At 42.2% G+C, this 19,309-nt stretch overlaps 1 protein-coding gene and 1 long non-coding RNA gene across 2 annotated transcripts in view; one reads left to right on the top strand and one right to left on the bottom strand.

The window, feature by feature from the left end:
• The first annotated feature begins 504 nt into the window (after window positions 1-504).
• Window positions 505-2,093, top strand: LOC134932950 (uncharacterized). Its single transcript, XR_010179540.1, has 2 exons — window positions 505-589; window positions 1,370-2,093. It is a non-coding gene; the product is annotated as an uncharacterized LOC134932950 (long non-coding RNA).
• Window positions 2,094-2,266: 173 nt separating this feature from the next.
• LOC134932949 (sodium-coupled monocarboxylate transporter 1) overlaps window positions 2,267-19,309 on the bottom strand; it is a 65,992-nt gene continuing 48,949 nt past the window's right edge. The window contains exons 11-15 of the mRNA XM_063927827.1: window positions 18,640-18,726; window positions 13,499-13,707; window positions 11,940-12,043; window positions 7,775-7,869; window positions 2,267-2,830 (exon numbers count right to left, since the gene is read on the bottom strand). Coding sequence (XP_063783897.1) covers window positions 2,690-2,830; window positions 7,775-7,869; window positions 11,940-12,043; window positions 13,499-13,707; window positions 18,640-18,726 — 636 coding nt within the window. The 3' untranslated portion in view covers window positions 2,267-2,689. The remainder of the gene's footprint in view (window positions 2,831-7,774; window positions 7,870-11,939; window positions 12,044-13,498; window positions 13,708-18,639; window positions 18,727-19,309) is intronic.

Raw genomic sequence — 19,309 nt, 5'->3', positions numbered from 1 at the left:
CACACACACACACACACACACACACACACACACACACAGTCCTGTCCCCACACTCACTACACATTACACACACACACACACACACACACACACAGTTCTGTCACCATACTCACTACAGATTACACACACAGACACAGTCCTGTCACCACACTCACTACAAATGCTACACACACACAGTCCTGTCCCCACACTCACTACAAATGTTGCACGCACACACACACACACACACACACACACACACAGAGTCCAGGTTCTGGCTGCTACTCACCCCAGTCACTGTGCACGGGTGGCTGCTGCTGGCACTGCGGGTCCCCACTTCCCTCCTCCCCTGCTATGCTGCTCAGCTTCCGTGTCTGTCTTCCTTCACTTCCTGGATTGGTCACATGACCAATCCAAACTGTCCATCAGAGCTCGCACACGCCCCCACTGTGAGGCATGCCTCAAATTTCTCTGTTCTATGCGGTCTGATTGGCCGCTGTGTAGCCCTGCCCATCTGTACAGGCAGTCTACGACAGTGCGAGAGATGAGGCTGAGCTGCAGCTGCCTCATCTCTATCTCTCCCTGCAATTGAAGGAGTCCTGCAACTCTTGTAAGTTTTATCTATAAAGATGATTGCATTAATACAAAGAAGATGCTTATACTGTAAGTTATAAATATCTTCTTTGTGTTCTTCCAATCATTTTTATAGTGAGTACTCTGAGCATGATAGGGAGCATGACAGGTGAGGCTCTGCCTCCCCTGACTGCACGTCCCTGGTAAGGAGAAGCATCATCAAGCCATGCCTCCCAACATGACCCTCTCCAGGAGGGACAGAATACTCTGCTCCTGGACTTCCCTCTTAATCTACGATTGCCATCACCTGTGCTGGAACACCTTTCTTATCCATGAACCTGTTCAAAACAAGTGCCGGCAATCATATATTAAGAGAAAGTCCAGGAGCAGAGCATTCTGTCCCTCCTGGAGAGGGTTATGTTGGGAGGTATGATCAAGCTGCCAAGCTTCATACACTCTCTTGCCATAGTAGCCAGCCCCAGGGGTCCCGATCCAAGTCAACAAACACCCGGTGATGTGACACTGAAGAGAGATAAAGTGGAGAAATTGTCCAAAGCAACCAATCAGCTGCTGCCATTTATCTAGCTCATGTCTGTGAATTAACAGTAAGAAGCTGATTGGTTGCCTTGTGCAACTAATCACTTTATCTCTCAAGGCTTTGTACATAGACAGGCTTGTTCCACTGTACAGGGTGCTCATATGTTAATTTCATTGTTGTCTTGTTAATGACAAAGTAATGTATTGTATTGTATTGTATTGTAGACCTCTTTATCTCTTTCCAAGGCTTAGTACATATACCCCTTTATCTCTCTCCAAGGCTTAATGCATCTCACCACCATTGAGCAGCAGTTCTGTGGGCAAAAACACCTTACTGAGATGTGTCAGAGGAGAATTGGTTGATGATGGCAGGAGGGTGACAGTAGCAATGTGTTACAGCAGTGGTATACAGAATGCACAGCACACTGAGCCTGGAAGCAGACAGCAATAGATGACCACAGATGACCACACTGGGTTCCTCTTCTGTCATCTAACGCCAGAAAACTGAGGATAAAGTGGGCACAGGATCACCAGAGGTGATCAGATCGGAGAAATGGTGCCTGATATGACCAATGTAATTCTGCTGTTACATGCAAATAGTAGGGTAGTAGTTGGACATAAACAACATGAATCAATGGATCCAGCCTGCCTTATGTCAATGATTCAGATTGGTGGTGATGTAATGGTGGGTTAATGTTTTCTTGGCATACATTTGGCACCTTAGTCCAGTTGAGCATTGTGTAAATGCCACAGTCTACCTATGTTTACTGTCTATCCATTTTATAATGGCTACATCCAGCAGGAAAATGCACAATATTCTTCAGCATCTCAAGATCAGTCTGGTTCCACGAAGAAGACAATAAAGTCAGTGTACTCCAATGCTTGTATAGTTACCAGATCAGATCTAAATCCAATAGTAAACTGTTGGGATTTGGTGTAACGGGAGATTCATAGTATAAATGTGCTGGTGGCAAATGTTGACTAAACAAGATTATTAACAGTTATTATGATCTGAATAAGTCCATCTTTCCGATGTGTTCTTTTGTTGCATGACAGAAACATGATTGATCCTTCACTCATAAAACTACCACATAAATCCATAACAATTAAAATTCTGTTGCTAGAGCAACACAGAAGCTCAACTGTAATTGGCCCACAAAGGCACAAACACAACAAAGACTGACTAATATTTATTAATAAAACAAACCCTGTGGTGAAGAACCACGGTAACAAAAATAGCAATATGCCTCTTATTATACAATAGCGTAAGTCCAGTCCAGAGGTTATATGTATATATTATACATATGCTTATATATGTAAGCAACTTCCCTGAGACAATCTGTCAACAGTGACATCGGGACTCCTGAGTTTTTTGTACATTTTCCTTGCATGAAGTCAATACACTGTGAATTTCTCTTCCATTAATTTCATATATACATATTATGAGGGCACTTGTAACTTGACATAGGATATCCAGAAGTGCACCATGTTGATTTTCCAAACTTGTTCCCTTAACAACCATTATAGACGATCAGTAAGTTTCGGATACCTTTTGTTCATACAGTATTAAACACACTTTACATCAGAGCTCTGTGAAACATTAGGTATGAATCCCATTCATCTTCTCATTTGTGTGTGTGCTATACATTTCCATATTACTAAAAGCCGGGTTGTCTGTTCCTTGTTCTGAACTCAGATCAGGATCCTTACGACTGATATTCAATACTTCAACTTTCTCATTCTACAAAAATATGAGAACAAGTATCATTAATAAAACCTAAATCGCAATACATGAAGTTTAGCATGCGTGTATTTCCCCATTTAGAAGTTCATACTGTCATTTTCATGTAAAAAAAGAACAAAAAAAGTGCACAAGGTTTAATTCTTTACATAACATTAAATAAAGATAGATGTAATCACTAATCAGAGACATGTGGGGGTTATTGAGGTTTGTTAGCAAACCAAAAAAAGTAAACAATTGGGCAAAACCCTGTTGCACTGCAGGTGGGGGCAGATGTAGCATCATATTTATTATATAGTTCAAATATCTCTATATCACTAGTTTAAACCTACCTAGTATATAAGAGTACATATTATATTGATAACTTATGTTCTGACCATTTATTTATCTTTAACAATATTGGCATTTATTTTGACCGACTTTACTGTAAGAACTGATACTGTATGCCATAGGTAACAAGGTCTTGTGTTTTGATCCTGACTTGATGAAGCTTTATAGATTGACTGCAACCTCTAGCACTGCATAGGTCCCTGCAATGCACTGATGTATTTATAATGGGTGCAGTGTGTGGCACACGGTGCACATGGTCCCCTGAGTCCTGGGGGGGCCATACCATACACGCTGCACCCATTTCTTGAATACTTACCACTTTAGAGTCCGGTGCCGACAGCAGCATCGCTGTTGCAATCACCGTGAAAACGGTGCGGCGGACATTTTCACTGCATTTTACACATGCACAGTAGAGAAATTGCTGGGCGGGGGGGGGGGTGTGGAATGGCCGCTGTGCTATTTTCCAAGAGATCTGCGCGTGTGCATCAGAGTCTGAGCACTCTAGCACTCAGACTCTATAGCTCTGCAAACAAAGAGGAGGGGACTCGGAAGGAGGAGGCTGCATACAGGCCTCCTCCGCTCTTAAAGCACCCCTGCTACAATGGCTCATGTTTGTAGATAAATATATAAACAATGCAGTACCAAAACATAGTTCCTTAAATGGTTTGTAATCCCTCAGTTATTAAAGTTTTTTAAAGGGTCGTCAATGCTCTGTTGCCAATGCTGCTGATAACAGATATTGGATGTGTGTTTAATTAAAAAAGATGGGCAGTCTACTGGCATAAAGGACAATATGTAATTGCATGCAAGTGTTATTACATATTCTACTATGCCTAATGGAGCTGCTTTTTAGATGCTTATAGCCTGGCTGGTCCTAGTCCCTGGTTCCACCCCAGAACACAATAAAATATACTTGTGGCCCTGGACAAACAATTGACAAACAACTGATTATCCACCTCTTCCATCATATTCACTGGTGCAATTCCAAAAATCTACAAGTTGGCATTTACCTGTGTGCTAGATGTACCAATAATACCCTTTTCAGACAAAAATGTCTTTAAATCCAGGCATTTACCAGGCATTTGACTGCCGGATAGTTTTTCCGGTCCCTGCCTGACACCCTCCCCCCCTTCACACTGACAAGAAAATTACCGGGTCATAAATTTCTACCCGGTAATTTGCAGATCAACATGGGTATTTCATCTGTGTGAAAGGGTCAACCTGAGTCGAAATTCAAAGGACCCATGTTTATTGGCAAATTACTGGGTAGAACTTCTCAACCCAGTAATTTGACTTTCTGTCTGAAAAGGGTATCAGTTATGTTTATGCATTATTACATCTACTGGGTATCCACAAATTCTGGGGTAAGTAAATGACCAATATCTGCTTTGATCAGTCAAGTAATTAAGAAAGTTTTTTTCTATTTTCTATTGCTTATTTGTCATTTTTGCTCAATGTTATTAAATAAAAATTAATCTATTGTATTCCAATATGACTGTGCTCATAATACTCCAAGCACAAATTGTGGGCAAATTGGAGGACTGCTCAGGTAGCCAGACCTGCTAAGAAGTATGGTTCCGTTTTTCAGACAAAAATAATTGTACTCTAGTTGTAATCAGCATTGTGATTGGTTAGACAATGATAACAGTAGTACAACTTTTAGCACTGTAAAAGCAGTAAATCTGCTAAAGCAATCTGGACTTTCTCCTGGGACCGGTGCCAGTTCTAGAGAACAAGAGCAATGGCTGTAGAAGAGCCTGAGGCCGGGTAAGTTCTCTGCTGAGCGCTTGCTGTAAATGAAGCAATGGGAAAGCATCTATGGGTATGTGAAATGATACAGTAGCAATCTAAACTACTATTCTAATTAATTATTGGGATAGGAAAACAATGTGACAGCTGTAATACAGTCTAGGAGGCTATATTTTGGCATATTGTCTGTCATGTGATGTGAGGTTGCATGGTGTCACACAGGAGACAAATAGATCTGAGGTACACAGTTGTTTGACTGGGGAAAGGGATGGGTTGCCATACAGGGCATATTAAGCATTTGCTTTACATTTCCCTATATATATATATAGTGTGTGTGTGTGTGTGTGTGTGTGTGTGTGTGTGTGTGTGTGTGTGTGTGTGTGTATATATATATAAATGTATATCCTTTTTACAGTAGCATTTATGCTGCAATAAGAGAAACTTTTTCTTTTGCCATGTCGGGTATATATTTTTCACAGTAACACCTTTTCATATATTGCATTAAACATATATTTTTTAGCTGTGCCACACTAGTTTGATATGTAGAAGTCAGGGTACTTACATGCATATATTGATTCTGATGCATCATAAGGTGCATCCAACCTTAAAAAGCAGTTGTATTTCCCAGTGCCGTAACTAGGCATTTTAGCGCTGTGTGCAAGAAACGGCATTGGCGCGCACAAAATATATAGGGGCGTGGCTTTATGGGGAAGGGGCGTGGCCACAAAATAATAGCAATTCATACTACGGTGCACAGTAGTCTCCCTTATTCAAATTACGCTGCACAGTAGCGCCACTACACCAGGTAGAGCCCTTTTTACACATTACAGCAGACAGTCCCCCTTTTACACATTACGGCAGACAGCGTCCCCCTTTATACACATTCCAGCAGCCAGCGTCCCCCTTTTTACACATTACAGCAGACAGTCCCCCTTTTTACACATTACGGCAGATGGTGTCCCCCTTTATACACATTGCAGCAGACAGCATCCCCCTTTTTACACATTACAGCAGACAGTCCCCCTTTTTACACATTACGGCAGACAGCGTCCCCCTTTATACACACTGCAGCAGCCAGCGTCCCCCTTTTTACACATTGCGGCAGCCAGGACCCCTTTTTACACATTGCGGCAGCCAGACCCCCTTTTTACACATTGCGGCAGCCAGTCCCCCTTTTTACACATTACGGCAGCTATTCCCCTTTTTACACATTGCGGCAGCCAGGCCCCCTTTTTACACATTGCGGCAGCCAGGCCCCCTTTTTACACATTGCGGCAGCCAGGCCCCCTTTTTACACATTGCGGCAGCCAGTCCCCTTTTTACACATTGTGGCAGCCAGTCCCCTTTATACACATTGCGGCAGGCAGTCCCGTTTTTACACATTATGGCGGACGGTGTCCCCCTGAGAGAGAGAGAGAGAGAGAGAGAGAGGGAGAGAGAGAGGGATATACTTACCTTCTCTCCGCTGACAGGCTCCTCGTGCTGGCATCTCCCTCAGTGCAGGCATCGGACAAGGAGGAGGAGGGAGGGGGATTGGAGCCGCAGCAGCGCTATTTCATTGGTAGTAAGCGCCGCTGCAGCAGCCCCCTCTCCTTCCGTATTGGCTGCCTGGCGCTGCTGTGGATGCTGGGATAGAGGAACCGCATCCCAGCATCCACAGCAGCGCCGGGCAGCCAATACGGAAGGAGAGGGGGCTGCTGCAGCGGCGCTTACTACCAATGAAATAGCGCTGCTGCGGCTCCAGTCCCCCTCCCTCCTCCTCCTTCTCCGCTGCCCGGCGCGGCAGCGGCTTATGCTCTCCTACACAGCGCGGCGCACAGCACAGAACAGGCGGCATGTAATGAGTCAATTTGACTCATTACATGCCGCTGGCCGTGCGCCCTCAGGGCAACTGCGCTGTGTGCCAGGCCCACTTGGCACACACGTAGTTACGGCCCTGGCATTTCCAACAGTAATACATCAGGCATATCAAGAGTGTAATGTGCATACTTAAGGGCCCCATACACTACAACGATATGTCCGCAGGCTGAAGTCGGAGGCGATTTCCCTTGAACTCTCCCGGGAGCTTCCCGAGACTGGTTCCATACGATTTGGTACATTTTGCATGCGATATATCGTATGCGATCCCAGCCATGCCTGCGGGAACCGACATATCACGAGAGCAGGACATACGATCTAGGGGAGCCGATCCGACCCTCACGGGAACGCGGATCGGATCGGAAACACCTCCAAAATGCCCGATTTCACCCGATATATCGGTCCGGATGCCCGAAATTGGATGGAATCAGGCATTATCGTTCTAGTGTATTGTGCTTCCGATATTTATCATCATTGTGTATTATTACACCAGCTTTACATCATGCACAAAAGATGCACATTGTAAAAGGCCTATCTGCAGATTCGGTCATGTCTAATTGTGTTGTAATTATGTACTACTCTAGTCGGCCTCTGAGACACAAGACAACAATACGCAAACATTTATATATGGATGCATAAGTACGCATTTTTGATTCACATGCACTGTATGAAAAATATGCATATTTTATAAAAAAGAAATAAACCAACATACATACATATTACTCAAAATTAGTTCCATGATCTGCTAATGTAAGAATTTGCTGAGCACACCACACTAATTTAATATATTAATTGAGTAACATATCAGGTATCATGCTCATTTGCTTGTAGGAATCACACTTGAAATTTTTGAAATTATAAAATCTCTCGGATGGCAGGTCTGGGAACCTGCAACCCATAGCAGCCTTTACATCCCTGTTATTATTCTGGTAAAGTTTACGTATGCTAATTACGTGCGCTAATTTAAAAACCCCTCCCCTCCAATACATCATCTTACAGCATACTTACATCTTTAGCACAACAGGAAATAAACGGAAGCTTAAGATAGGAGAAGTCTTGAGACGTTAAAAGATAATCCCGGTTTATGTTTTGTTTTAAACCTCCTGTAAGATAATAAAAATATTGAATATGTAAAATAGTGCAAAAAGAAAATCAGTTGCACAAGGCAAGGATTAGATGTGTAACTGTTGCATTTTGATAATAGAGACCATTTCTATAGATGACATTTTACATGTTAAGTAAGAAGAAAATTACAACCAGGAGTGACACTAAATTACATGCTCAAAGCATTATATTACCAAGTATGATTTTTTCATTCAAAAAAGTATGTAAAACATTTTATTACGAAATGTCAATGTGATTATGTTATTATGAGGCAAATTTATTATAATCACACTTTAGTTGACAGGTAACGGCATCTCTAGCGTTACCCATTGCAGTCTATAGGCTACAGAAATGCAGTATTTTGGAAGAGAATGATGGATGGCCTTGCAAGCGCAGTAGCTTTGCTGGGTCTGAAAGCAGAGGAGAACTGATCATGTAAATGATCACTTTACTGTTTAGTCTTTGCAAGGACAGGTTCTTATAGGAGCCCATTTCATTGCAAGAAAATATGAATTCAATATTTGTGGAACCGACCTAGATAAGGCACAGTACACAAGCGATGGCAAGACAGAGTGAAGTTCCTAAAGAGTTGTTTTAATAAAAGAGCAAAGTGGGCATTCTTTTTTTGCGCCCAACAGTATAGGAATAAAACCTGGTTTGTAGTTGGCATTAATGAATTTCTATGTCACCTTCCAGTTATCACAGGAAGACAAAGGTCCCCTTATTTCCCTTTCATGTGATTTATGTGACCAAGGTGATGGTAACCTCCAGGACCAAATACAGAATAATCAGGTGAAAAGAATGCTAAACTCAACCTTTATGTGTTTCTAGCATCTGCCAAAGCTCTAACTCTGAACCGACCTCAAACTTGTATCATACACTTTGCATTTGCAAAAGGGACATTAACCTTGTACCCAACAATGGGGGTCATTCCGAGTTGTTCGCTCGGTAAAAATCTTCGCATCGCAGCGATTTTCCGCTTAATGCGCATGCACAATGTCCGCACTGCGACTGCGCCAAGTAAATTTGCTATGCAGTTAGGAATTTTACTCACGGCTTTTTCATCGTTCTGGCGATCGTAATGTGATTGACAGGAAATGGGTGTTACTGGGCGGAAACATGCCGTTTTATGGGCGTGTGGGAAAAAACGCTACCGTTTCCGGGAAAAACGCAGGAGTGGCCGGAGAAACGGAGGAGTGTCTGGCCGAACGCTGGGTGTGTTTGTGATGTCAAACCAGGAACGACAAGCACTGAAATGATCGCAGATGCCGAGTAAGTCTGGAGCTACTCAGAAACTGCTACGAGGTGTGTAATCGCAATATTGCGAATACATCGTTCGCAATTTTAAGATGCTAAGATTCACTCCCAGTAGGCGGCGGCTTAGCATGAGCAAATCTGCTAAAATCCGCTTGCGAGCGAACAACTCGGAATGACCCCCAATGTCTTAATGGGACAAAAGAAGCACACAACACAGACGCATGTTGTCAGGTTGTCAAAACGACTACAGCAACTGAATTCTTTCGAATAGATTTCTGGCCCTTACAGTAATTCACATTGCATATATACTAAAGGAGTTCACACAGTAGGAGGGCTATAAACTTGTCAGCGGGCCGCTTTGAAAAATAAAATATACTTTAAGCAAGAATAAGCTTAAAAATGTTGTTAGGAAAAATATTTTTTATGATTGATAGGGGGTTAGATGACTTAGATGAAGCAGCAAATCATTACATCTAATGTGTGACATCAATTTCTTACTGTGACCTTTCACTAAGAATTTCCCTGATCTCTAATAGCTCTGAAATACAAAACTAGCATACTACATAATACGTTTACGTCCTTTAAATCAGACATTCCCAACCTCAGTCCTCAAGGCACACTAACAGTCCAGGTTTCAGTGATATCCAGGCTGGAGCATAGGTGACATAATTAGTACCACAGTTATTTTGATTTAACCATCTGTGCTGAAGCCTGGATATCACTAAAACCTGCACTATTACAGTGCCTTGAGGGCTGAGGTTGGGAATGCCTGGTTTAAATTGTGACAAAGGATGAGCATGAGTGTAAAACGGGATCCAGTCAAAATACCAACAATCAGAAGACCAACAGCCAGAATCCTGGTACATTCTGGCAGTGGTGCAGAGAGGGAGGGAGTGGGTACTAAATACCCGGGGTGCTGGAGAGGCCCGGGTCCGCTGCCCCCTTACCGGAGTATACCTATGACCAGCGCCATTTTCCTGGTGATATCTTCAGGAAGATGGTGCCGCACATTGAAAGCAAAGACTAGTGGCCAGAGCCGGCCATAGGCATAGGCAAACTAGGCAATTGCCTAGGGCATTTGATATGCCTAGGGGCATCATCAGCTTCTGCTGATTAAAAGGATATGCGGCATGCCTATATTCTGTATGTAGCATTTCATATGCAGATACAGCCACAGTCCCACACAGTATATTGGCATGCCACATATCAGTTTAATGAGCAGAAGCTGCTTGTGCATCCTAGCCACATAGCAATGCAAATAAAATGCATTTTAATAAAAAAAAGGTGCCCGACGTTAGCATTGATGCAAGATTTGTGAGGACACATCTGTATCCAAGCAGAGGTCACAGTGTTAGTGGAAGTGTGAGTGCTGTGTGCATGTGAGTGGGTTGGTTGTGCAGTAGTGTTCAGAATATGTGTAAGGAGCATTATGTGTGTCATGTAAAAATGCTTTAATAATGGGCAACATATGTGTAAAGGGCCACTATGTGTGTCATTATGTGTATAAGGACATTAATAATGTGCGGCATATGTGTAACGGTACTACTGTATGTGTGTCATTATGTATATAGGGGCAATAATAATGTGCAGCAAATGTGTAGGGGGCACTATGTGTGTCATTATGTGTATAAGGGCATTAATAATGTGCGGCATATGTGTAACAGGGTACTACTGTATGTGTGTCATTATGTATATAGGGGCAATAATAATGTGCAGCAAATGTGTAGGGGGCACTATGTGTGTCATTATGTGTATAAGGGCATTAATAATGTGCGGCATATGTGTAAGGGACATTATGTGAAAAAGGGCATTAATAAAGGTTGTCATAATGTGTAAGGTGCATTATGTTTATAAGGACATTAATGTTTCTCATATGTGTAAGGGGCATTACTGTGTGGAATTGTGTATAAATGCATTACTAATGTGTGGCATTATGTGTATAAGGTGCTCTACTATGTGGCGTTGCATATAGAAAGGGTACTACTGTGTTGTCTAATGTGAATAAAGAGCAATAAGGTGTGGTGTAATGTGAATAAGGAGCAATTCAGTGTGATGTAATGTGAATAAGGGGCTCTACTGTGAGGAGTAACGTTTATAAGGTAAAGTGACACTACTGTGGGATGCAATATGAATTATGGACACTATCGCAAGATAAAATGTGAATAAAGTTGCAGCACTGTGTGGCGTAATTGGAATTGGGGTTACTATTGTGTGGCCATGCCCCTTCCCAGCAAGAAGATGCCCCTTTTTGGGCTGTGTGTCAAATGTGCGAACTGGTCCTATTTAAAATATAGGGGGTACAAGGACTGCTATGGGTGAGGAGTGATGGTGCTGGGAAAGAGGTGCAAGGTCAGAGGCAGAACCAGCGGTGGTGCTAGGGGGCACCAGCCAAAATCTTGCCTAGGGCATCATATTGGTTAGGGCCGGCTCTGCTAGTGGCCAACATCAACTTATTTTTTTAGGCTGCAGGAGGGGGTGGGTTAACAGTAGAATTAGGGATAGGGAGAAAATACAGGGTTGTGTTAGGATTCTGGAATGCTGGGATCTCGTGGTTGGTCTCCGAACTGTTGGGATCCTGACTGCCGGTATTTCATACCAAACACACAAGCCTGATATAAATAATTATTAACAAACTGAAAGTGTAAATTTGTTTATCCTTTCATTTACCTGCACCTCCCTAATCCCCCTCAAAGTGCTGCAGGCAGCGCAGGGCCCGGCAGATTGGAAGCTCAGAAGAACGCAAGTAAGCAACTTTTTACTGCATCTCACCAAACTCCACCAATGTTTGAAATTTCATTGTGATATGTCTTACCAGTTAACAGACTGGCTATTATTCCAACAACAACAGTAATGATGGTACCAATGGCACTGAAGTATAAATAGGACGTTGAGTACCAGTTGTCAGCCAGTTCAGATCTGAGGATAAAGTAATAATTCATCATAAATATTAACAAGAGCTGGTTCATAAGTAAGTCCAGTAGGTATATTTTGTTCTACAAGGAAGACACCATAATATAAGCTCTAACATTTTAAAGCAAATTTGTTCAATGTGTAACACACCAGTCATTTTACATAGAAACACACGCAGAATGACCAGGTCTACATAATGCCTATCTGTTCACTGTTTAATAGTAGTCACCACAATGGAGACATAGGGGGGAATTCTATTTCACCCCGCGCCTCCTGCTGGCCGAATATAGTAATGGACATCTGTCAGAGCAATTCAATTGTTGCCCTAACCAGGTGCTCATTATCTGTGTCAGTCACATTTTTTCTCACAGCCTCCGAAGGTACAAGAAAAATGTGTGAAAAGTTCATAGTTTGGGCACCCAAAGGGCCCAAACCCAGACTTTAGATCCCCAATAGAGATCTACAGATGGGTTTTACTGCTTTTCGTGGCTAAACCCAGAGCTTTCAGCTGCGTTAAATACTAATGAACGTCTGATCAGAGCAACAACTGAACTGCTCTAATAAACGTCCATTACTATAGAGAGCCAGGCGGCGCGTGGTATAACTGAATTATCTCCATTGACCACAAACTGTACCGTACTACTTGTGTAGGACTTTAAACAAAAAAAAGAAGTGTTATGCTTTGACAAACAATGGTAAACATAGAAGTTTGAGCTGATATAATGTTCCCAAATGTACTTATGTGCCATTAATAACTAAGCAGTCTATAGATATGATTAGTTATCATGTCAGAATTATTTGGATTTTGGAGGTCACAGTTTAGGTTTAGTTTTATGACACAATATAATGCCTGTTAAACCTTATTTTACCAAAGCATTGATGGCATGGTCTCAATGCCTCCTTGCAGCATAGTGTACTTCCTAATGAATACCCCCTTAGAACCCAATTATATTGTACTGAAGGGTAATGCCCATGAATGCTGCAGGCACCGCTGAAATGCAGATAAAGCAAATCATCCCTGATGATGTCACTGTTAATGTCACTATTGTGTCATCACATGATTTCATGTCATTAGCGCAGAGGTCCCGCTTCTCCACTTAGCCCAATATGGTCAGGAAGAGGGGGTGGAGGTGCAATGTACTAAGGCCCGAGCTGTGGCTTTGCAAGCAGACTTGGAACTGGTGACAGTGTAGCCATAATAACCAAGGGGAATTCCAAAAAGTGGACAATCTTGAGTCCATCCCATAAACAGACCCTTTCTCCTTAACCCCTCATTTTAAAACATCTCAAATAATTGAAAGAGCTATGCTTATTTATAAATCTCTAATATGATTGATGGACCTCTCCCTTTACCTTGACGTTGCAACCCATGCAATATATGCTTTCCTGTAAGTAAATGTCTCAATCTACTTTGTAAAGTTATTAACATCAGCAGGTTTAATTTTAAGACATATCAACTACCTTTCACTGGCTTGTAGGTCTGTCACTAAGGATGTCATGGTGGGAAGAGCGGTCGTTAAAGTCCAGTTGGCTCCTGCACTGCTGAGATTGCAGCCTTCTGTAGACAGGATTTTTGGTAAAGAACTTATAGCAAGAGGTGGGTAAATCTGAGATCCAATGCCAACCCATAATGATACAGTAAATCCAACCAAGAGACCAATCAAAGCACCCTGTAATTTAAAAAAAAAGTATTTAGTATACCTATCTCATATTCGTGATTCATAACATATATTACTTCATATGTGAAAAATAAACATACAGTATCTTAGAAATGTAAAAGGGGTGTGATAACTGTTCTATGTTACCGCTCTAGGTTGGTTGTCATGTGTTGGAAAAAACCTGGTGTGAATAGTGTTTTAGCCAATCTTTATGGCATTTATATGAAATTGATTGCATTCTGTATCTTATATTGTATTTTAATCAATATATCCATATGAACTGATCATAATGATATTACCACATTTTGTGTAGCCACAGTTAATGCAATCAAGCATATATTTTCTTGTAAGAAAAGAAACTCAAACAGCCCTGCAGTCATATACTTACCAACCTGGATGGTCCTATAGCTAGATATACAAATAATGATGTAACAATAGAATAATAAAATTCATGGTAAAATAAAAACATGAATTGAAACATCTCTGAACTGGATAATACAAAAAACAAAATTCAAATTAACAAAATCAGGGAGCCCTCTTAACAAGCCACAGTTATAAGGTAAAACTTGCCGTCCTTATTTGCATGGCTCAATATAAAACAAATTACATTAAGATTCTGAGCGGCATTAATCTGAACAATTTGATATCATCAGTGGAATTCATAAAGCAATGAACATGGAATCATTGAAATGTTGATTATATAAAGTGCAACCTTCCAAAGTAAATATCATGGGTCAAATGATCTTAAGGGCCATACACACTAGAAGATATTTTTCAAAGATCTGAAAGATAACGACAATTATGAACGATATATCGTTCACATCATCTAGTGTGTATGGCCCTCCAGTCAATGATGCGCGCACCCGCGCTCGTTGATTGGAGGTTGGCGGTTGGCTGTGCTGCCTGCTCAATGTGAGCAATGTCACTTGTGACATCGCTCATCATGTGTACGGAGCCGTGATGAGCGATGTGCACAATGTGATATTGCTCACCTCCCCTCCAGCAGCTCCCTTCCCGGCAGCGGCTCCCTCCCCAGCAGCGGCTCCCTCCCCGGCAGCGGCATCATCTAGATGAGCTGCTGACTGGAGCCGCTGACCGCTCAGCGTCTCCGTCCACTGCCCCACCAATTAAGTTATAAACCCACTGTGCCACCAACCCACTGTGCCACCAACTTAATATAAATAATATTATATATTTTATATATACATATATATATATATATATATATATATAAAAGAAAAAATTTATATATATGTATATATATATATATATATATATATATATATATATATATAAAATTTTGAACCAACCATAATTAGTTTTATATTAAGTTGGTAGCACAGTGGGTTGATGGCACAGTGGGTTTATACAGGTTGAGTATCCCTTATCCAAAATGCTTGGGACCAGAGGTATTTTGGATATGGGATTTTTCCTTATTTTGGAATAATTGCATACCATAATGAGATATCGTGGTGATGGGACCTAAATCCAAGCACAGAATGCTTTTATGTTTCATATACATCTTATACACACAGCCTGAAGGTAATTTTAGCCAATATTTTTTATAACTTTGTGCATTAAACAAAGTGTGTCTACATTCACACAATTCATTTATGTTTCATATATACCTTATACACACAGCCTGAAGGTCATTTAATACAATATTTTTAATAACTTTGCGTATTAAACAAAGATTGTGTACTTTGAGCCATCAAAAAACAAAGGTTTCACTATCTCACTCTCACTCAAAAAATTCCGTATTTCGGAATATCCCGTATTTCGGAATATTTGGATATGGGATACTCAACCTGTAACTTAATTGGTGGGGCAGTGGATGGAGAAGTTGAGTGGTCAGCGGCTCCCGTCAGCGGCTCAGCTAGGTGCAGCACTCCTAGCAGCTTGAATAAAGGACAACAGCAGGGCATGCGTGTAGACAACGTTTCAATGCCTTTATTGCGGCATTGTCATCAGGACTTTTATGCCGCAATAAAGGTATTGAAACGTTGTCTACACCCATGTCCTGCTGTTGTCCATTATTCAAGCCGCTAGGAATGCCGCACCTTGGGACTTTATGAGATTATTATTTGTGGAGGGGCCCAGCGCAGTAACGCGGTCTTAATGGGAGAGCTGGGCACTCTGGTCTGTATGTAACAGTTCCAGTTTCCTGCTTTACATCTTAGACTTCTTTTGCTACTCTGACTGTGCTGTTAATACCTTGAGAAAGGTCCTGGCGTGGACCGAAATGTTGGTGAACCTTTGCATACCTCATTGAACTGTGAGATATAATTTTCAATTTCTTTAAATAAATGTTTTTTTTTATATTTGATATTTTGAAAGTCTGGAGAGTGTTATCATTCCCACTATTGTGGGAAACACTGTACTGTACTATGGGTCCCACCCTCTGGTGGGTTGGACTTTGATTTGGCACCCCAGCTGCTGTCTAGGATGGGTGAGAGTGTGGGATTGTGTGTGTGTGTGTGTGTGTGTGTGTGTGTGTGTGTGTGTGTGTGTGTGTGTATATGTATATATTATTGAACCCATTATAATGAATTTTTTATTAAGTTGGTGGCACAGTGGAAATTGGTGGGGCAGTAGGTGAAAAAAAACTTCATTGGTTCCCCCTTCTACAGCCCTGCCCACACACCCAGAAATTCCTCCCCAACATTAAAATATGTAAAAAAAATAGGTGCCAATTTCAAAGATATCTTTCATCTTTCAAATTGTTTGAAAAATTCCTTAGTGTGTACACTCAATTTAGTTTGTCAGGGCTCTGGGAAGTTCAAGGGAAATTGCTCATCTTCCACATTGTTCATCTTTCACATTGGTCATGTCTTCTAGTGTGTAGGGCCCTTAGAACCACCAAACGATCCAGCTGAATTAGTATGCTGCCAAAATGACAGCTTGCGAGGCCAGACCCGCTGGAGCCGTGATATGCGGCAATGTTGAGCAGTGCAATGTACTCAGGATCCCCTTGATGTTAAATATGATCTAATATTCAGCAGCAGGAGTCCAAGACAGTGAAAAAACAAATGTGTTTAAAACCCCTTTCAGACCAAAAGCCCTGGGCCAGCCTGGGTCACTGAACACGGGTTTCAAGCCGTGTCACAGCGGCTTGAAACCTACGGAGACAGCTCTCCATATGGTTTGAACGGGACCCGAGTCAAATGATCTTGGTTACTAATTCACACAGCCCTGTATACCTGGTCCTTCCTGTGTCCATCCCTGCAAGCTAGGTTGGATTCCTAGGTCACTTGACCTGCGTTTTTGTTTCAGGGATTCTTTCACACAGATCCGCAATAACCTGTGTCGTAGTGGCGGTGTGAAAGGGGTATTATTAACATAATGGGATACTCCACATCACGGCTCCAGTAGGTCTGGCATCTCAAGCTGTTATATTGGGTGCACTGTAGCATAGTAATTCAGTTGTATCGTTTGGTGGCTATAAGATCATTTCACTCAATATAAGAGCTTTGCAATTTAGCAGTTTATAAATCAACATTTTAATGATCCCAAATTCATTATTTTATGAATTCCACTGATAATATTGGCTTAATGCCGCTTAGATTCTTAATCTAATTTAACTTACAGTGACTCATGCAAATAAGGACCTAACTAGATAATTTGTGGAAGGGGTAAATATTATAAGAACAGTGAAGCTGGCTGAGGGAAGTGGAGGTATACTGTAAGGTAAATATAACATTTCAGACAAGAGTGAAGAGGGCAGAAAATGTGTATCTGACTAGGTGGGGGGCTTGTGGGGGTTACAAATAACAGAATAATAAAAACATAGCATACAAACGGTATCCGGACTCTGGGTCGACACCACTTAGGTCGACACCCATTGGTCGACAGTGAATATGTCGACACTATATATAGGTCGACATAACCATTAGGTCGACATGAACAAGGTCGACATGCGAAAAGGTTGACGTGAGTTTTTCACTTTTTTTTTTTTACTTTTTCATACTTTACGATCCATGTGGACTATGATTGGGAACAGTAACCTGTGCCGAGCGCAGCGGTAGCGGAGCAAGGCACCTTGCCCGAAGCATGACGAGTGAAGCGAGCTATGTGAGGGGACACGGTGCACTAATTGGGGTTCCCGGTCACTTTACGAAGAAAACGACACAAAACACATGAAAAACTCATGTGGACTTTTTTCATGTCGACCTTGATCATGTCGACCCTTTTTCTAGTGTCGACCTAGCCACTGTCGACCAACAGGTGTCGACCTAATGGGTGTCAATACAAACATGTTAATATGCCTGCATGTTACTTCACAATGCAATTACTGTATATCTAATAGTTATTCTACCATTCACAACACTGGTGGTCATTCCGAGTTGTTCGCTCGTTGCCGATTTTCACTATGCTGCGATTTGTTGCTAAATGCGCATGCGCATGGTACGCAGGGCGCATGCGCTTAGTTATTTAACTAAAAACTTAGCAGTTTTGCTGGTGTTCGTGCAGCGCTTTTCAGTCGTACTGCTGATCGGTGAGTGATTGACAGGAAAGGGGCGTTTCTGGGTGGTAACTGAGCATTTTCCGGGAGTGTGCTAAAAAACGCAGGCGTGTCAGGGAAAAACGCGGCAGTGTCTGGAGAAACGGGGGAGTGTCTGGCCGAACGCAGGGCGTGTTTGTGACGTCAAACCAGGAACTAAACGGACTGAGCTGATCGCAATCTAGGAGTAGGTCTGGAGCTACTCAGAAACTGCAAGAAAATATTTAGTAGCAATTCTGCTAATCTTTCGCTCGCTATTCTGCTAAGCTAAGATACACTCCCAGAGGGCGGCGGACTAGCGTTTGCAATGCTGCTAAAAGCAGCTAGCGAGCGAACAACTCGGAATGACCACCACTGACAAAATCCAAATCTTGTTAGCAATAAAGGTACATGTATGGGGTCTGTATTGGTCTCATTAGTATAACACATACATTTATACTTACTAGTGAATTTGCAAAGGGAAAGATGATCCCTAGAGTAAAAAGCCCCAGCAATGGGCCTCCAACCATACCAAAAATGGAGAGAGCCGCCTGTAAACAACATAGAAAGGGGCCATTACTGGCGGTAATACAGTACAGGAAATGCTCACAACTGTTTTATCACTCCGGATAAGCGCAACAGAATTTGCTGTGCTGCGCTACATAAGAAACTGTTAATAAATAAATAGCTAGGTTTAGGGATATGATTTAGGAAGCTTACACAATGGCATGAGAATGCAGGCTTTTACTAATACCCCTTTTTCACCTACGAGCACAGGTCGCAGCCAGAAGCCTGACACGGGTGCTGCCCGGCTGCGACCCGTGCTCAGCCCCTTTCCCATCAGCAGCCACCAACCCGGCATACTGCCAGGTTGGTGGCGCTGCTAGTGACGCAGCAGGGGCGGTGCTGGGTGATCACATGATCTCCCAGCGCCGTCCTTCCATACAGTGTAAATGGGAGCCGTGTCGCATCGACACGGCTCCCGTTTACACTACAACCCTACCCGGATCATTCCTGTGTCCTACCCAGGTAGATACCCGGGTAGGATACACGGGTCACTTGATCTGGGTTTTTGCGGGGGGACCCTTTTCCACTTGCAAAAAACACGGGTAAATGCTCGCCCCCGTGCATTTA

Source organism: Pseudophryne corroboree, chromosome 6 (assembly GCF_028390025.1).
Source record: "Pseudophryne corroboree isolate aPseCor3 chromosome 6, aPseCor3.hap2, whole genome shotgun sequence".
NCBI lineage: Eukaryota > Metazoa > Chordata > Amphibia > Anura > Myobatrachidae > Pseudophryne > Pseudophryne corroboree.
Note: the sequence above shows the minus strand (reverse complement) of the source record. Positions and strands in the feature narration are given on the sequence as shown.